Source organism: Oxyura jamaicensis, chromosome 3 (assembly GCF_011077185.1).
Source record: "Oxyura jamaicensis isolate SHBP4307 breed ruddy duck chromosome 3, BPBGC_Ojam_1.0, whole genome shotgun sequence".
Taxonomy (NCBI): domain Eukaryota; kingdom Metazoa; phylum Chordata; class Aves; order Anseriformes; family Anatidae; genus Oxyura; species Oxyura jamaicensis.
In genome coordinates, this window is record NC_048895.1 from 81,169,127 (window position 1) to 81,187,186 (window position 18,060).

The following is an 18,060-nucleotide window of genomic DNA, read 5'->3' on the forward strand; positions in this document are numbered from 1 at the left end:
AGTCAGGTTGTTGACTCCACTGGGGATTTAAACAAATGCCCCAAAGTCAGTTTTCCCTACATGCAGTTGCATTTTCTGGAACAGTTGAACTGAGTGATGCCTCAGAGGCAGGGAGAGAATTTTAGTTGGCACTCCAATTAAATTGAAGCCTAACATGCATTACAGGAACTGTTTTCCAGCATCACTTTGCTATGCATAAAAAGAGAAAAAGTGTAAAGATAAAAATTCTCTGGTCCAACGCTTTGATTTGGCTTATTCATACCAAGCTGGAGATACAACATGCCTGTCTCTCTCTGCACAAGTTTTGTTTGACAAAACTTGTAAAAGAATAGAACAGCTCTCCGCCAGCTACAGCAAGTGGAAAATTAAAATTGAAAAGTGAAAGAGAACAATCTACATCATAACAGAAACACCCGATTTTCATTATGAATTTTTAACCCCAACAGCCAGCGTTACTTCTAATTGCTTTTAGGTAAACGATGCTTGAAGTGTGCTTATTACTGGTGGAGGTGTGGCTGACAAGTGAGACTTGAGTGCATAGAGGAAAAAAATACTACTAAACCAAAACTAAACTACTAAACCTAAACTAAACAAAGAGACTAGCAAAGTACTGCTCATCTGATATGTATTACTTAGAAGAGAAACTCCCCCTGTGGTTAATCAAACTGCAAATTGCCAAGTGGTTTAAGAGAAAATGCTGGCAGTAATTGCCCTTTTTAATAGATTTTTTTGAAGCTTTGGGGCATTTTTGCCCTCAAAGGGCAAGACAGTTTATCAAATACACAATAAGAACCACTTTCCCTCCATTATGTACATTATATACAGTTGAGTGTTCAGTTCCTTCATTCTCTCTTCCTTGTAAATGAGACTCTTCATTTTCCATCATGACTGAGTAATGCCTTCAGTGAAATACCCATCCGGCTCCTGGCAGTAACGGAGCCCCAGCAGCATCTTCGGGTAACTTCACATGTGAAAAAGAACGAAATTCTGGTTTCAGTCTATCCCACTAAAACCATTTCACAACTAGCTAAGGCTAATTTTTTAAGAAATGCAGTTTTTATGTTTTCAAAGTCCATTTTTTTCCTCTTGTCTGTCCATTTTTAAAGACAATGTCACACAGTATCAAGTCTCTCTTTTGAGCTCTTTGTCTCCGCTGGCTGGATTTTTGTGGTGTCTTGCCGAGGGAATCCATAGAAGTAAATAGAAATACACACCAGGACAGCACCCACCAAAAAGGTGTAAGCTGAAAGGGAACAAACAGTTCAAAATAAACACCTTTGTAAAAGAAGAAACCACCTTCAGAAGACTGAGCTACATAAATTATGATGATGTTTGACAGTCTTAACGTTACTCAAAAGTAAGCAGGACAACAAGCTGTTCTTAATTCACAGACTCTAAAATCATACTCTGTCACTGAAAACTCCTGAGCATTTACAATCCCCACAGCATTTCAGCTAGTGTCATATCACAAAAATGTGGTGATGGTCAGAAAATCAAGTGTGAAACACCTGCTGCAGTTCCAGATGTGCTCTGACAGGCCTATGTTAAAATAAACCTAAGGTAAAGACACAGCGGATGTGATAGCATAGCCTGTGATAACACAGTGTGTTTGCCTTTTCCAATTTAGACGCACTTGAGAAATACTATTAGTGAGGCTTTCACAGAAAGATCAGCAATCCAGTTTTGATTTGTGTCAAGCAACAGGAATATGTTAAGCCCAGGTGAGTTTTTAAAACCAGTTGTCTTTCACCACTTGATTTAAGGCCCCCTTTTTCAGCTTGTGACGGTTTTCTTCTGATGCAAACCTCTGTTAAGTTTCACCTCACTACACCAAATCAGAAGCAGTTTTTCCACCATTATACCGTACCAACTTTAAATTATGATTATGGTGGGAAAGTCAAAAACCATAGGAAAGTTCTGAGCAGGGGTTATTGAATACTTTATCAGATACATGGCTGATCAGGGAGAAAATCCTTTGTGGCTGTAGGACAGCCCACAGCAGTTTGCTGTTTCCTCTCAGAAGCGTTCACCCTGGTCACCACAGGATGCGCTCTCCTGCATCGCTGGGCACAGCAAGCGGGAAGGCAGCAGCAGGTATAACCTAACAGGATGTGGTGAGGCCCTTGCAGAAATAGATGAGGAATTAATTTGGCACTAGCTGTATTAAAACCAGCAAGATAGGGTAACTTATTGACAGCTCTCTCAGATAAACAGTTCTAACACTTTGCATACTGAACTGCATTAGGAAGCGCTTCACGAGCAGGGCTGTATAAATTAGTAAGCTGTTTAAACCGGAAAGAACCTTTCCCTGTGAAGTTATAGGATGCCTCTAAAAGACCAAATCATGGATGCCTGTGAAAGCAGAGGATCATCAGGTACCTTACGGAACACAACATGCACAGCGCTCCTGGAGAAGACTAATTTAAAAACAGAAACATTCAAAGGAGGCACAAGTGGTTGCCTTGGTGTACAATCTGCTAACAAGGATGAAAACCTACACCTACAGTCAAATCAGGTGGCAAAAAGGCACTTACTTAACTGGAGGCCAAAGAGATTGACTGATGCCACAGTAGACAGAACAATGGCTGCTGCTGCAGAAAAGCCTTTCATAATGTTATCCGTGTACTTCACAACAACAGACGTGTAGAGGCCGCCTACGCTGGCGAGAACTGGAAAGCAGACAGCACACGTCTGTTAGTAAGGTGCAGTAGGTTACTCTTCAGAGCCATGCATTTTACCCCACTCCTTGTTTGGGCTGCATCATCCTAAGTGGTGATTTAACACAACACGTATCAAAGTGGCACATCTATAATGGCATCTAGTAGATCAGCTACGACTCATTTAAAGATGCTCTACTCGCTGCTCAGTTATTTGGACTACTCTTTCAGCACAATTTTAAGTTGAATAAACTAATAATTTTCAAGAAAACAATATTAAAAAAAAAAAAAACACAGTAAGAAACAGTGGGTCAGACTGTATTTGTAGGTTCACGCAGCCAGTTACACCAAAAGTTAAAAAAAAAAAAAAAGCAAAACAACGTAACATGACCATAAAATGACCATAAAACCATGAGATACTTACAGATGACAAACCAGACGTAGTGTGTATAGCCGTAGAAAAACCCTTTCTCAAGAACCTGGGCTCCATCTGACATGTACACACCAAATAAAGTCACCGCAATCCCCGATAAGTACATCTGAATGTTCCTCACCCACAAGGATGTATCTGAACTCTTTAATACCTTCTCAAAATAAACTCCTAAAAAAGAAAAATGTTTTTTAATAAGATGAACAAGGCATCAGCCTTAGTGATTCACAGTTCGCGGTGTTTTAAAACCAGACAAGACTACTGGAATCCTTTCGTCTTACAGAACTGTACATTTCACATACATGTCCTGCTAATGTACACCTGGGGCAGGATCATTTTAAGGTATACATAACATCAAAAATAGATTCCATTTCTCTTTACAGTCGTTTCAGTAGTTGATGAGCTTCATTGTTAAACTACTCCTCTTTTCTGTTTAGGTTTCCCAGAATTCTGATACCAACACGGTTTCTCCTGTGCAATTTACACCAGAAAAAAAAGCACTGCACCTTGGCACCTGGTATTTTATCCCCAGGACACTATTTATGCATTTCAGTATGGTGTAGAATGATTTGTTCCTCCATCAGGATATTTAGCAGTGGAAAAAAAAAAGCACACGAAGAAAACAAAACAAAACAAGTAACAGCAACAAAATGCAGCCTTCCACAAAAGGGGAACTTTGTTACCTCAGTACAGGGACTGAGAACTCCTTTGGAAACCTTGAGTTCAGAGCGCAGACGAGTTCTGAAATCACAGCTTCAAAGATTACAAAAGTGAACCAAAACCTATGCTTTCCGCTAATTGAAACTGCAAACTGTTTTTGAGGAAAAGGAATTCATGCTAATCTAAAGCTCTTTTCCACGGTGCCACACTGACCAGAGTGTTTTACCCTTACATCCTGCATTACTGAAATTCCACATCTACTTTTTCGTGACTCAGGACGGGTATGTCAAACTCAACGGCCTCCATTTGACAAAGGCCATCACTGGCTGCCTCTAACTACTGCTCCCAGGGCTCTGCTCCTCTCTGGAATTTCCTCTGCAGTTCAAAACACGGACATTTCACAGGATTCGGACATCTTCTCAGCCATTTGTGTGAGAAGAGTTGTGTGACCACACTTCCTGGTGTGAGGCCTACTGATTAAATGTTTATTGCTCATTAACATTGCCCAAGATCCTTCATTAGATAAGGGAAAAGTACACCAAGTGACAAAGCACAGCGAAAAGACCTGTGGGTTAGACGCGTTAGACATCCATTCTTCCTCCTGAAATGATTGGGTTCACTCTTTTACTCATGAAAAATGCAATTTATAATTTATAATACAGTACAGTGAGTACGCATGGTGAATCAATTACCTAGTGAAAACACTTATATTTCAGGTGTTTAAATTACAAAAGCAAACAAGGGAATACAATACTGTTTTATATGAAAATTATTTTCAAAGTTTAATCAACAATATAAACGAAAAACTAGTCTTGTTAATGACTGTAGCGCTTAAAGGAACCCACAGCAGTCTATCTCGAGCTCTGTGCCTGCTGAGAAGACCCACAGAGCACAAGCAGATATAATCAATTTACCAGAAACTTGGCTGAGCGTGACCCATATTTATAAACTATTTATAAGCTAAGAAAACAGTAAGTAGGCCAATGACATGATGCTGTCAGTTCTGAAAATGCATAAAAATCACTGTGCTAGGCAAGATGTAGGAAAGAATGTGTACTGTTTAGGAGAAATTATTCTTTAGTAATGTTTCAAGTCACAAGGGCTCTGTCATTAGGTATTTGTCTAAAACACTTTTGTAACATTGTTGTGCCCCCAAACTTCAGCAAATCATCACACGATAAGGAGTTTGAAGAAAGCTTTTTTCCATCTCCGAGGGATAAAACCACGTAACTTTTTGGACTTTGCTGAATAATATAAAACATTTCATACGGTCAGTCCAGAAATTGAAGGTTTAATGCCAAGAATAACTTATTCATATTGTGGGTGGGGGAAGGAAATAGAAAGAGGAAAGGAGTCTGAATAGGACTTATGTTTTCAACATGTAAAGACCCAAGGGCACAAGGAGCTGCGTGGATGAAGTCCTCTGTCTTCCCAGGCGCCTCAAAGCTGGGGCTGTCAGTGAGGAATCACTGGGAGGAAACACCCCAGCTGCAATCCTTTTGCTGGAGAAGAAAGCAATTTGGGTCTCTGAAGCCTCTAGAGCAACCCTCGCCAGCCCTTTAAAAGGTCAGAATTTACAAGGGCAGAGCTATCCACCCACACCATGAGAGCATTATGAGGCTCCAACGGCTTCACTGTACGCTGTACGTTGCCGCACGGCTTGGGAGCATCTATGGACATTAGTAAGTTTTGAACCTTCCAGGGAAAGTTGCTTGAGATCTACGAAGTCTTATTTACTGTTTCTAATTCAAAATGCCCATTTCAGTGAAAAGACACCAAACAAGAACCTAACCTTCCTCCTTTTCCCACCTGCTAGTTAGAATGGTTTCCACGAGTAACAAGCATGTATGCACAGCACAAGATGATTCGTGCATGACTGTACAGCACCAGAGATGGGCTATGACATCTTTTTCTGACAGAGGGAGAGGGAAGAATCCAGTTTACAGAGAGGAAAATATGCCCCTGTGAGCCGAATTCCAAATAAAGTAGTAATTGCATTTCCTTATTTCTTAGCACCCGCTCATTTGTCTTCCAATCCTGGTCTCCTCCTACAGGAGCCAGAGAAAAACTACTCTTGAGAGGAAATGCTGCTTGAAACTAATGTAACATAACAAAAGCATCACGCAGCTTATCCAGGCTTCCTGCTACTCAGCTTGCTCTCTCCCATACTCCCCCTGCATCTCCGTTAGATTTACCGGCTATGGCAGTGCATATTTTGGGGCTGAGCTGCCACAAGAATTAAGTGAGAAGCTCAGTTCCCCTTTAAAGAAAAGGGCAAATTTTGCATTCAGTCACCATAACAGAGCCACTCACTGTCAAACCGACTTTATAAAATTGATGGACATGAATTAGTTGTACTGACTGAGTCATTATGGAGGTTCCCTTCACATTATTCTAAGCATTTAAAAGGCTCTTCCACTTGCAAAACAGCCTTCCACGTTGCATCACATAAAACCAACAGTACGTGCTCCTAGCCATTTGTTTTTACAACTGGAGCAATCATGTCACGAATCTGGTTTATAATTACTGCAAGCATAAGGTAATTACAGGCAGAGGGGATAAAGTCCTCATTTATCTTCTGATCAACAAAGATAGCTAACGAATAGCACAGAATTGAACAGTTCAGTTGGCAGGGAACTAACGAGGCAGACCATCATGTCCCACCACCCGACCACTCCAGGGCTAACCAAGAGTTATAGCACATTAATGAGGGCGTTGTCCAAGTGCCTCTTGAGCACTGACAGGCCTGGGGCATCAACCAGCTCGCTGGGAAGCCTGTTCCAGTGTTTGACCGCCCTCATGGTAACAAAATATTTCCTGATGTCCAGTCTGAACCTCCCCTGGCGCAGCTTTGTGCCGCTCCCACGTGTCCCATCAACGTGAAGTGTAGGTAATGCAGATGATGCCATTCCCAGCGTCCTATCAGCGCAGAAGGTGCGCAACAAAGAACTTTCTGTTTTAATGTCATGAAATATCAGGCATTTTGGTATGAACTGCATGTGGAAGTAATACTTTACCTGCAAATCCTGAACACAATACAGCAACAGCAATCGCTCCAAACCCTAGCCATGGATTCTGCTCCACCTGCAACATCGACCATTGTGTTAAAAAGGTTACAACTGCAGTCATTTCCAAAAACCCATCCCAGAGCTATTTCATTAAGTACATCACAATTGCTAGCATTTCATTACAGTACAGATTTGATTTGCTAGAGCTGCCCTGCAGATTAGTTCGGCATAGTCGTGACAAGCTAACCGTGGTGTTTCATTCTCCATGTGTATTTTTACAACCCCCGTGGTGCACAGAGGCACGGTTACGTGGCTGTGTCCAGGCTGCACAACTGCAGGCACTGCCCTTCCCACTAAGGCTGACGACCAGCAGCTAAGACCCGAGGAACAGAAGACACTTGTTTCTGCCTAGAAGGGGATTAGGTCACCGTCTCTGTCGGGTGTGTTTAAATGACGTACCCCCGCACAAGGCACTGCAGTTTCACTCCTAATTCCATGAGGGCTTCGATTCCAGGCTCCCTGCTCCAGCAGTTACAGTGCTGCGAGGGCCAAGTGCTGGAAACAACATTACTCAGATACTCCTCTCGTGGTGCTTTGAGCGACTGTGACCACTACAGTAATTGATACTGGTTGTGGCAATCCTTTGCCTTTCCGACAAGCGAGACCAGAGGAATCCTGCAAGCCTGTCTGCACTGGTACACGACAAATCTGAACATAAACGATCGAGCCAGTGTTTGTGTTGTAGATGAGGTGATTGGAAAGAGGAAACGGATACTGCTGGGTGGAAGCTAAGAGACATTACTTTAACTCCAAGATGCTGTGAAGTGAAATAGCAAGTATAAGGCAGTTTATTCTTTGAGAAATGGCAAAATGGAAACTCTTACCTGCACTTTGGTAGCCTGAGCAGGCTCCCACTGCACAAGTGTAACACCACCACAGAGCATGAAGACAGAGAACCACTGCAGTTTGCTAAGGGTACGCTTCAGCATGAGGACTGTGCACAGAGCTGTGCAGGGGATCTTCAACTGGTACGTCACCTAAAGACAGGAATATGTGGTTGTACAAATTCCTCCAAAACAAGCAAATAGAAAATTCAACTACAGAATGACAAACATTTTATATTTGTCGATTCCCTACAGAACCTGGGGGCGTTGTACCATTTCCTACGACAACATGAACTGGAAATGACTGGCAATGAGCAGGTGAGCTCAGAAAAACAGCACTACAGCAGAGTGTGTGCTCTGAACGTAACAAAGCATTGCTCGGCTTTTAACACTACTCCGTGCTGGGCAGACAGATAGCTAACATGCACGCCTCATGAAACTGTGAAGAGAAACGTATTTACAGATCATTTATTTACAAAAACGGGCATTACCTGGTAGACTGCTGCATCCAAGTTGCTAAGAGCCACGAAAGCCATATTGTTCTGGAGAGCATACACCAAAGATGGAACACTTAATTTTAGCAGTTCCTTGGGACTTCCAAAAACATTTTCTTTTAGAGATGTTATTAGCCTTGCCAGACTTCCAGATTCTCTGCAAAATAAAGTAATAATGTAGCTGGGGGCCATCCTGAGCTGATATTTGAAAACAGAAAACAAATCAACAAATCTGGTGGGATAGCTGATTTTTTTTTTTTTTAATAATCATCTTACCTTCTGCTCATTAAAGGAGAAAATCAGTGGGAAAAATTAGTGATGTTATCAACAAGTAGAAACCCCAAATGTGCAGACAACATTGCGGAATCAGGAGGTTGAATGAATTAATAAAAAATGACTTCAACAACAACAACAAACACTGTACATGGTGGAGTAAGTGTCTAAGTAGGCAGGCAGTGGGTCAGAAGGGTGTCCTCTCTTTGGCCCCCTCTGAGGGGGCTATTAATGTGTGTGTGCAATGGCAACTGCCTGGCATTTTCCAGATCCATGTTAAAACGGACCTCACAGTACAGCCAAAAAAGAAGATTGGACCCTTGCACTCTGCTAAATCTGAAGCAGCTGCCATTCCCCAGCCAGCCCTGGGCTCCTCTTCTCACTTGTGCAGAGGGAGAAGCCAGATCTGCACCAGGACAAGTGAATTGCTCAGGCAGGGTGCGTGGTGGCTCCCCATTGCCTTGCACCTTCACAAGCCTCCTTCATGCAATTACAGCGTGTGTGAGAGCTGGCAATGGAAATGCGTCACTTCTTGCTGCTGCCCCTTTCTAAGGCTTGTTCCTCAGCTGATTAAAAGCTGGCCTCTGCACCACGGGTTCTCCCTTGTTACTCACACACCAGTATGACTTCTCTTGCTTCCTTGTTGCTGCTGCTCAGGCCCTCCAACCCCATTCCCAGCTCTCCCCAGGCACCACGTTCCCCCTTTTCCATTCTCCTCCCGTTGGCCACGGCCAAACACCAACACCCAAAATCACTCCCCTCCCCTCCCAGCTATGCCACAGGCCTCTTGACTGCATCCCTGTACTGCTCTTAAATTTAACACTCCTTTTGCTTCCCTTGCACACCCATACAAACAAGTGGCTCACATCATCCTCAGCACCCCATGAAATCAACTTCCCACATTTCGCCCACGTCCCAAATTCTTCCTACAAACATACATCATCTACCTGCCCCAAACTCCTACTATGCAAAATTAGCGATCTCTGTCCCAGGCTCCTTCATCAACCACCTCACTCCTGCATATTCTCCATTCTTGATGGACCCCTGACTCTGCTCCAGGTTCCTAAAATTTGCCTCTTCAAAGATTGATGAGCTCTATCCTCCCAAAATCCTTTTACGTCTCCCTCCTCCCTGCCTGGCACCGAGGCTGTACCTCCTTTTACACGAGAGCTGGGCTGGGGCAGTCTTTGTACAGGCAGCTACAAGGGCTTCTTGTCATTCTCCTGTGACGGAGCAGCTGCAAAGAACAGTGTTGGGGCCATACAGTTTCCAAAGAGAGGTGAGCGTGAGTCCCTGCACTCCCACTGCACAAGCGAGGTCACTTGCAAGCTCTTTCCTAGCTTTCGGCGAAACTTTGTGTGGGACAGACTTGCTGACACCGAGCACATCGCAGAGCTGTCTTTTGCAAGACGTGTCTGGCCACGGGACAACCACTGACACAAAAGGTGATAGACGAGCAGCTCTTAAAGTTTGTAGAACAAGGAGGGGGAAGAGTTCATGCCAGTGCACTACAGCTAATTGCACCGGATATGGAACTGCTCGAAGCATTATGAGTCACTGGCATCATAGGCAAACCTGTCAGTTTATTTATTCTCCAAAGAACTTATTTTCCAAAGAACTGTTATTGCCAGGCATTGGGAGATAAGATGCAGAAGAAAACTCCGAGCACCTGGTAATAACCCAGGTACAGCTGCACCAAAGTGCTGCTCTTCCAGATGTCTAGTTGTAAATAAACTGTAATGAGCACATAGAGAGAGCTCTGCTCTGTGATACTAAGAAGTCCAAAGATACCATATAGAAACGGCTTCTGTTTAGCAATACTAAGGTAGGCTCTTGAAGAAGAAATGAATACTTAGCCTGTGCCTGCTTCTGGCCCAGAACACGCTCAGTGACTTAGCTGATGGCATGTCCCAAGGGACATCAGGGCAGCGATAGCTGTTGGTGCCCGCTCTGATTCGGGCATGGCGTTCAGCAGTGAAGAGTAACAGCTGCCCAGGACACAGCACTTTCACTTCAGCTTTTGAGAAGAAGATGTACTGTACGGTAGTTCATCCTCGGGTGGGTTCGCTTTCTGAAGCACGTTTATCAAGAATCTCTAACTGAAAGTTGAAATCAGTGCAAAGGCCACGTGGAAAGAGATTTAAATCTACGCAAAAAAAGGATTTAAGAGAAAGCTTCTGTGTATAGCTTGTACTGCAAAATAAGCTGCCCAAAGGCATACACAGCAAAATAAGTAAGAGAAGAAAAAAATATTTAGCTTGAATTCAGCATTCTTGATGCTTATCTACCTTTGACTTAAAAACGTATTCTGTTTCTACATTGCTCTGAATATTTGATGGGTATCAGTAGGAATCAGCTCTGCAACCAAAATACTCATTTGTTAAAAAAGCCAAAATTAAAACTGGAGTTTGCAAATGAACTTTTCTTTATCCATTGCTAAGAAATCCAGTACCATCTGAGAATTTGGGTGTTGTCATTGCCAAATGGCGAGCTGGACTTCAAATCAATCTGAGAAGTTGAGTCTTTTCCCGTAACAGTACGGTTGAATAAATAATTACACAGCTCCAACTATTATAACCTTCCTTTTGGAAAGGAAATCTTTTGGCATTCATTCACTCATTCAATATGTTTTGCAGGAGAAACCCAAAAGGTAAACACAATGAAGGCGTAGCATAAGAATGTGCAAGAAAACAAATTCTGCAGCCGGAACAACCTGAGTGTCATACTTCAGTATCCTGTATGTCGTAGCAAGCAGTACTGGCTGCTCCAAAAAGGAAAGGCAGTGAAACGTATCCAACCATACCGAACAAAGAGTTGTGTTTTATCTTTTCACTGGCTATTAAGCTGCAAAGGCACCTTGCCTTGGGCAGGGCTGAACTCTAGAACTGGAGGAAGCCGTCAGGCAGACGCTGCAGGAAAATTATGCCAGAACTCACGTTGTTCAACATATTCATAAGTGATCTAAAATGGAAGATTACTGGGATATTGGCAAAATGTGCTGACTGTGCTCAATTGTATGTGGTGTCCAAAAGAAAACTTCCAGTCGTGGCTGAAAGGGATCCTCACTACACCCAACAGAACTCACCAGGTCTTCTGCCACCTGAGAAACAGCTCAGTTATCCAGGCAGCAAAGGATGGCACCCTACCAAAAAGGGGTGAGCTGAATGCTGTCTGGTGGCACCCATCTGTCTCTCTTAACTATAGGAAAACAACTCCTTAAGGTTTTTAAAAGCTGACCATATCAGAAGAGAGATTTTAACCTTCAAAAAAGCCCAGCAGGTAAGATTAATCCCATTTCAAATGGCAAGCAAAACTCCATTGTCAAAAAAGGAGAAATAACCATAGGAGATGACAACCCCAAAAGAGAGCAACCATCCTAAACTAGTTACAGGCACTTGGGAAAAGGCTGCAAACAGCCTTCCAGCACACCAGCTCACGGCTCAGCTGTGCTCAGAGAAAAGAGCTGTCGGGGATCCTTAGGAGAGGAGCTGACACCAAGCCAGGTGCTTTCTGCACCCTTACCTCTCTGCATAATGCCACAGCACGTTCACACCTTGAATGCTGCAAGCAGCTCTGGATCCTGATTCACAAGGGATGTGATAATAGTAGGAAAGCTGTCGAGAAGGGCACTAGGATGATCACAGAAAAATTAGATAAGACTCCTGGCTTAGGAAAGAAAGGAATGGTGAAAAAAAAAAGTATCTGCAGAGATGTGAAAACAAGAGTGGTAAATATGAAGAGGGAAAGGTTATTCATGATGTCTTTCAATACACAATGATGGAATAGGGTGAAATTGCTAAGGAAAGTGTTCATAAAAGAAGTACTTTTTCCATATACTGTGTAATTATATTGCAGAACTCATGTCACAGGCACAATAGGGACTAACAGTTCAAAAAGAGCCTGCACAGTCTTGCGGAGGGCAGGATCATTAGGGGCTAGAGGCACAGTACACACGCAGCCTCCAGGCTGGGAATCCACGAGCATCTGCCACCAAGCAAGGGAAGTGCAGCCCGTGCTTGCCCCCTTGTTTCCAAGCGTCCACTGCTGACTACTGGCAAGGGCCAGACAGCAGGCTACACGGATTTTTGGCAGTGCAGAGCTGTCCTAAAACGCTCCTGAGACAAAAGTAACGGCCTTTTTAATTATTTCAGTCAGAAAAGACCATTCACGCTTCCAAGGAAGCACAGTATTATAGACCCACCGCTTACCCTGCTGGAACTACGCCCCTCTGGTACGCTGCGGCAGTCTGGGTCCCACAGACTTGAGAAGTTGCCAAATCCCACCCACAGACCCTTCACCATTCAGAAATGTGGGCTGCTGCTGTCTCCAGAAAGCAGAGAAAGGTCGAGATCTGCGCTGGCCACAACCTTGTGAGAACCACAGTGCCATTTTTAATAAAAGTTAAACAGAAGGCTGCTGGCCACAGCGGCCCTACAGATTCAAATACTGGCTCACTTCTAAAGCAACTAAACCACCATTTCGATGTTAAGAGGAAAAGATCTGATAAAAAAGAAAAAGAGGCACACCATGTGACTTCACAATCCTCTAGCACAAAACAGACGGCCTTCTGATGAATGAAAAGCCACAAAGACACACAGAGACCCTGAAAGAACACATTCTGCCAAAACAGCAAGAACGGGGCTTTGGAAGAAGCCAGAGAATAAAGGCCCTTCCAAAGAAGGATGTAGCACAGGGAAACCGAGACGTAAGACAGCAAACTGATGGCCTCGCTACTTCGTCAGATGCTCACGCCTGGATTCGAATTACAGTTCGTGGTGGCAAGGTGGGATTACAGAAAATCTCATGGTTACCACAGGGTCTTAGCTTTGACTCCCCAGGATAAAGGAGACAGCAAAATGTCTTTCCAAAACAACGTTTGGGAAAAGTTATGAGTAGGAACATTACAATCTTATATAACTCAGCTCAGTCAGGCTTTCACCTACGCCAATACTCTAAAAGACTCAAAACATTGTAGATAACCCATGCTGACATTTTGAGCCTATTCCAAAGCACATGAATACAGAAAGTATGCAGAAAGGACACACCTGAATATCGAGCTGTTTACAAAGTAGTTCCAGCTGAGGCCTCACAAGCTCTAACCTGCACTAAAACGACTCTTCTACAGCCTGCCTACCGGCCATGCACTCACACATCCTTCAGTAACTGAGAGCGTGAGCTTAGAAGCGGGGATTCACCTCCAAAATGCTGGTTAGCAGCCCCATACTTACTTAGCCAAGATGCCCACACTCAAGAATAACTTGATAACTTCGGTGACGCACACGGCTGTAGTAGAAAAGTAGAGTTCCGTCTGCACTGTCCTCGTGTACCGCAGCGCTACTGTGTACGTTGCCGCAACCAGGGTCATCACAGTGAGGCAGTACAACTTGAATGGCAAGCTGACATTTTCTGAAAGAAAACAAAGATATCAACTTAGCATGCCCTTCACTTTAATTTAAGAACTGAAACAGGGTGTCCTACAGCCACAGAACTGCGCTGAAGGCTACTGCAGCAGCGTACAATAATTTCAGTGTTGTGAAACGTTTCGTATAAAAAGTCTAAGATAAATCTTCAAAGTCTCTTCTCAAAAAAGACAGCACAGAAGCTCCAGATGTTTGACAAAAAGCCATCCTCTTGCTCTAGCAGCAATCCTTTGTTCTAGAGAAACTAACCATAGACTAATATTTGTCTTTCTCTGCTTTCCTACCCTTAAGGTGACAGTATGTGTTTGCTCTGGAAAGGCAGCCTGTCCTCTCCATGCACTGTACGAAGTCTGGCACGAAGAGTGTTAGCAGACGAGTGGGAACAAAGAGAGGGGAAGCGTTCGGTGCCAGCAGGGCAGGGAACCCATCTTGCAAATCTTCACAAATAAGGCAGCATTTTTCTCAGCCTTCTTTTCCAGCAAAGTTAGTATGAGAAGAAAAGTTTGCTCAGAACAGTGACTTCAAAGGGCTTTCTTGAAAAATTATTCCCTGTAGAAAGGTTACGTCTATCTGAGTAAATGGAACCATACAAGGACTGCCCATCATCCGTGTAGCCCCTGCATCTCCTCTGCTCCTAGCACTATTGCAATCCTTGTAATGGTTCTGGCTGGGACCGATCCTATTCTGTGCAGTTTTGGAGCTGGCTTGTCCCAGCACTCGTGGCAGTAAAATACCCTTGTTACACGTGGCACCCGATGGGCGCACGCTGGTCTCTCTGCAGCATCTTTTGGGGCATCATCTGTCGTGGTCTGAATATATCAATTAAGCCGTGTTTCTTTAGGATAAGTTTATGTTCCTTTGCTGATTAGGAGATGAGCTAACAGATAAGCTCCAGGCAGTTTTGTAATAACTTTGTTCATTTAATATGGGAATTAATTGCCGAACCCAGTGCAAGGGATGTTTTGGTTCGTTTTTCTTTCCAGCCAGCGCTGCCTTCCCTTGCATAAGGCTACTGCAAGGTACGGTTAATACCTCCTGCTCCTCCAATCACGTAAATCAGTGCTTCCTTGCAGATCACATCTCGCCCACGTCAGTAACCACTTTTAAAAGGTAGAGCCAATTAGTTTTTGGAGTAACGATGCTCGGAAGCGACTTGCAGCTGTCAGCCGGTTTTAAATTAAGCTAGACTTGTGTTAGGGATGGGGGGCAGGGGAATTTGAGGGCATACCTGGGAGGTGAAATTAACCCAGCCCAGCTTTATTTACATCAAACGAAATGCAGAAACACATTTAGACGCGTATGTAACAAAAAGGTGCTTCCTAACAGAGGGTGTCAGCACCAAGGTGGCGTTAGCGCAGCTGGGGGGGGTTCGTTTCTTTAAGGCTGTCAGATTTAAGTCAGAGCAGCGGAATGTAAAATTAAATTTAGCGTTTGCCTACGACAGTCACTCATAAAGGGGAGAGCTGCGTGCCCGCACTCAGAAGGGTCCCCAAGGGCATCCCCCCGCCCCAACATGGCAGCCCCCGGGGGTCCCCAAGATGGCGGCCCGCCTCCACCCGCCCCGGGCGCCCTCACAGCTCCCCCTCCCCACACGACCTCACCCCCCCCTCCCCCCCCGCGCCCGCGGGGGGCGCGCCCGCCCCCCCGCCCCCCCCCCGCCGGACGCGCCCCCCGCGGGGGGAGCGGGGGGGGGAGAGGGGGGAAGCGCAGGCGGCGGGGGCGGGCTGGGGCTGCCCCCCCCCCGTCCAGTCCCGTCCCGTCCCCCCGAGCCGCGCTCACCCCTCGCAGCCGACATGGTGCCGGTCCCATCGCACCATAGAGAGCGCAGGGCCGGCCTAGAGCGCCCCGCGCCCCGCTTCCGCGTTTCACCATCGAGTCGGAGGAGCGCCTCGCCCCGAGCGTCCTCCCGGAGAGGGCGGGAGGAGCGGGGGGGGGGAGGGGGGTGTTCCCGGCTTGTTGGCCGCTTTGGTGCCTTAAATGATAAAATAAATAAACGAAAGGCCTCGCAGTGGGAACCACCTCGAGCACGGTGGTGGGAAGAGTGTGAAGTGTGTCGGGGGAGGCAGCACTAGGCTGAAGGAAGGGCTCGCTTTGAGCCCTGGGTATTGGGATGGAAAAGTAAGAAATTAATCACCTCACAGACCCTCGGGACCGTCCAGCCCAACCACCACCTGATGGCCAAATCCACCCCGAAACACATCTCTCAGTGCCACGCCACACCTGCGGGGTGGGACCCCACCACCTCCCGGGCAGCCCTTGGCAGTGCCCGGCACCCTCTCCGTGAGGAAATTCTCCCGGTGCCCAAGCCAGCGTCCCCTGGCACAGCACGAGGCCGTCGTTGCCTCCTGTCCTGTCACCTGAGAAAAGAGACCGACACCCTCCTCACTACAGCCTGCTTCCAGGCAGTGGCAGGGAGCGGTGAGGTCTCCCCTCAGCCTCCTCTTCTCCAGACCAAGCAGCCCCAGTTCCTTCCTCCAAACTCTTGTTTTCTAGGCCCGTCACCAGATCTCTTGTTCAAGGAACTGAGTGTTCTTCTTGTGGTGAGGGGCCCAGAACTGAACACAGCGCGTGAGGTGCGGTCCCACTGCTGCCAAGTGCAGACAGGCAAATGAAGCGCCCATGCCCACTGGATCCCACTACCCCAGACCATCACATCCCTTCGTCCTGGGGTGCAAGGAAAGAGACAAAACGAGGGCTGGATGCTCCACCCCACGTGGCAGGGCCCTCTCCACAAAGGTTATGGCAAGAGGGAAGCCCACACCAGGGCAAGACACTGGTTTTAGTAACGTTCCTGTTACAACGTGAACAGTATTCTCTAATTTGTACTGACTGAACATATACACTGTTAGTTACACAATTTCTTCCCCTCATAACCTCTACCCAGCTAGTTTGTTTCTCTGCTATGAAGGCAGGAGGGAAAGCATTGGAAAGCCACCTTGGCTCTGCAGCAGACGCCCCATGGAGGCTTTGTTCAGGTCCCAGGGGGCCTCACCAGGTAGCAGCTGCCTACGACTGACAGCACGCAGGAGGAGAGAGGTGGTGTTAGAGGCATCGCTTTGGAGGCTGAGGAGATTTGAAGGACGTGGAAATGGAGCAATATTCTAACCTGTGCAGCAGCCACCAGGTGATTTCAATGACTGATTGATGCATGCAAATTACAGAGTAAAGCTTAAGGAATTCAAGTGAAGTGTTAGGCTGCAATCTGTGTATCTCTTGCTTTCTACGTATCTCTGTTGTGCTCCCCAGACAGCATAATCTTATAGGACAAACATCAAAACACAAAAAACAGCTGTAAATGCAAAGTGTGCTGTGATGAGCTACCCTTTGAATAACCTTGAAGCCTGATAGCTGCACACACTGCACTTCAGTACCAAACTGCTGGCTACAGGGCTACGTCTTGCGTGATCTTTCCATCATAAGCACACTCACTGTTGCACCAGGAAGAGCTGTTGAAAAGAAGTGGAGACTCAAATAAAGACATGCTCAAGTTCAAATGGGCATGAACTGAAAATTGTCTCCCCTTCCACATGAATAAAGCCATTCTGAAAAATAATCTTCCATTTTTTTTCCGAACTATTTTAACGGCAGTAAACACCCAGGAAGTGACAATCTCACATGCCGCTTTGTCTCTGCCAGTAGTAAACTTTTCCATATTGACATGTTTCTGCTGTGTCCAATCTGAAATTACAGTCATGTTCCCCACTATTCCACAATGCTGCCATCGCTTCTACAAATGTAAAAGAAAATAATAAAAAGGATTTTCACTCATCAATTTTCTTTTATGTGTGTGTTTATATATTCTTAAAATACCAGCTCATTGGTTCAGGGTAAGAACTTTAACATAAAAGTTTCAAAGCAAATGATGATAAAGATGTACAGAGCAAAAAGTACTGCATTAACCATCAACAGGAGCAAAAAGTACTGCATTAACCATCAACAGGATATCTTCTCTGAACTAAAAAAGCTGCAAGTAATAGCACTCACGTATTAGTTAATAAATCTGAAAATTGGTGCCAGCTCATCATTGAAAAACCTGGAAGAGCTCCATATCTGGCTGCTACTGATTCTTTTTTTTTTTTTTTTTTTTTTTTTTTTACAAAAGGGAAAAATCAGCTAGTACAAACAGTTTAAGTTTTATAATGCACTCCCCTTCTGATCTTTTTTAATATTATTATTATTTTTAATTATTTTTGGTAATACCTTGTGGATTAGCTGCAGATGTTTAACTTAAAAA

The 18,060-nt window shown here is 45.0% G+C and overlaps 2 protein-coding genes across 4 annotated transcripts in view; one reads left to right on the plus strand and one right to left on the minus strand.

The window, feature by feature from the left end:
* RARS2 (arginyl-tRNA synthetase 2, mitochondrial) overlaps positions 1-6,014 on the plus strand; it is a 41,261-nt gene extending 35,247 nt beyond the window's left edge. Inside the window, exon 21 of one of the 3 annotated variants that reach the window (XM_035320097.1) lies at positions 2,317-6,014. The gene's annotated coding sequence lies outside the window, so the exon portion shown is untranslated. The remainder of the gene's footprint in view (positions 1-2,316) is intronic. The other 2 variants (XM_035320098.1, XM_035320099.1) reach the window with 2 other exon arrangements.
* SLC35A1 (solute carrier family 35 member A1) lies at positions 684-15,763 on the minus strand. The gene is made up of 8 exons (XM_035320101.1): positions 15,606-15,763; positions 13,635-13,812; positions 8,131-8,290; positions 7,640-7,792; positions 6,765-6,831; positions 3,082-3,258; positions 2,535-2,669; positions 684-1,243 (listed from the first exon to the last, which is right to left on the minus strand). Exons 1-8 carry the CDS (start codon positions 15,619-15,621, stop codon positions 1,113-1,115), a joined length of 1,017 nt encoding a protein of 338 aa, XP_035175992.1. The 5' UTR covers positions 15,622-15,763; the 3' UTR covers positions 684-1,112.
* Between the last annotated feature and the right edge of the window lie 2,297 nt (positions 15,764-18,060).

Coding starts and splice junctions, on each gene's coding strand:
- SLC35A1 (XM_035320101.1), bottom strand. Junction 8,291..13,634: donor AGTGTGGGCATCTTGGCTAA/GTAAGTATGGGG, acceptor TTTATTTTGCAG/AGAATCTGGAAGTCTGGCAA. Junction 2,670..3,081: donor CTACGTCTGGTTTGTCATCT/GTAAGTATCTCA, acceptor TCTGCTTTCCAG/TTCTCGCCAGCGTAGGCGGC.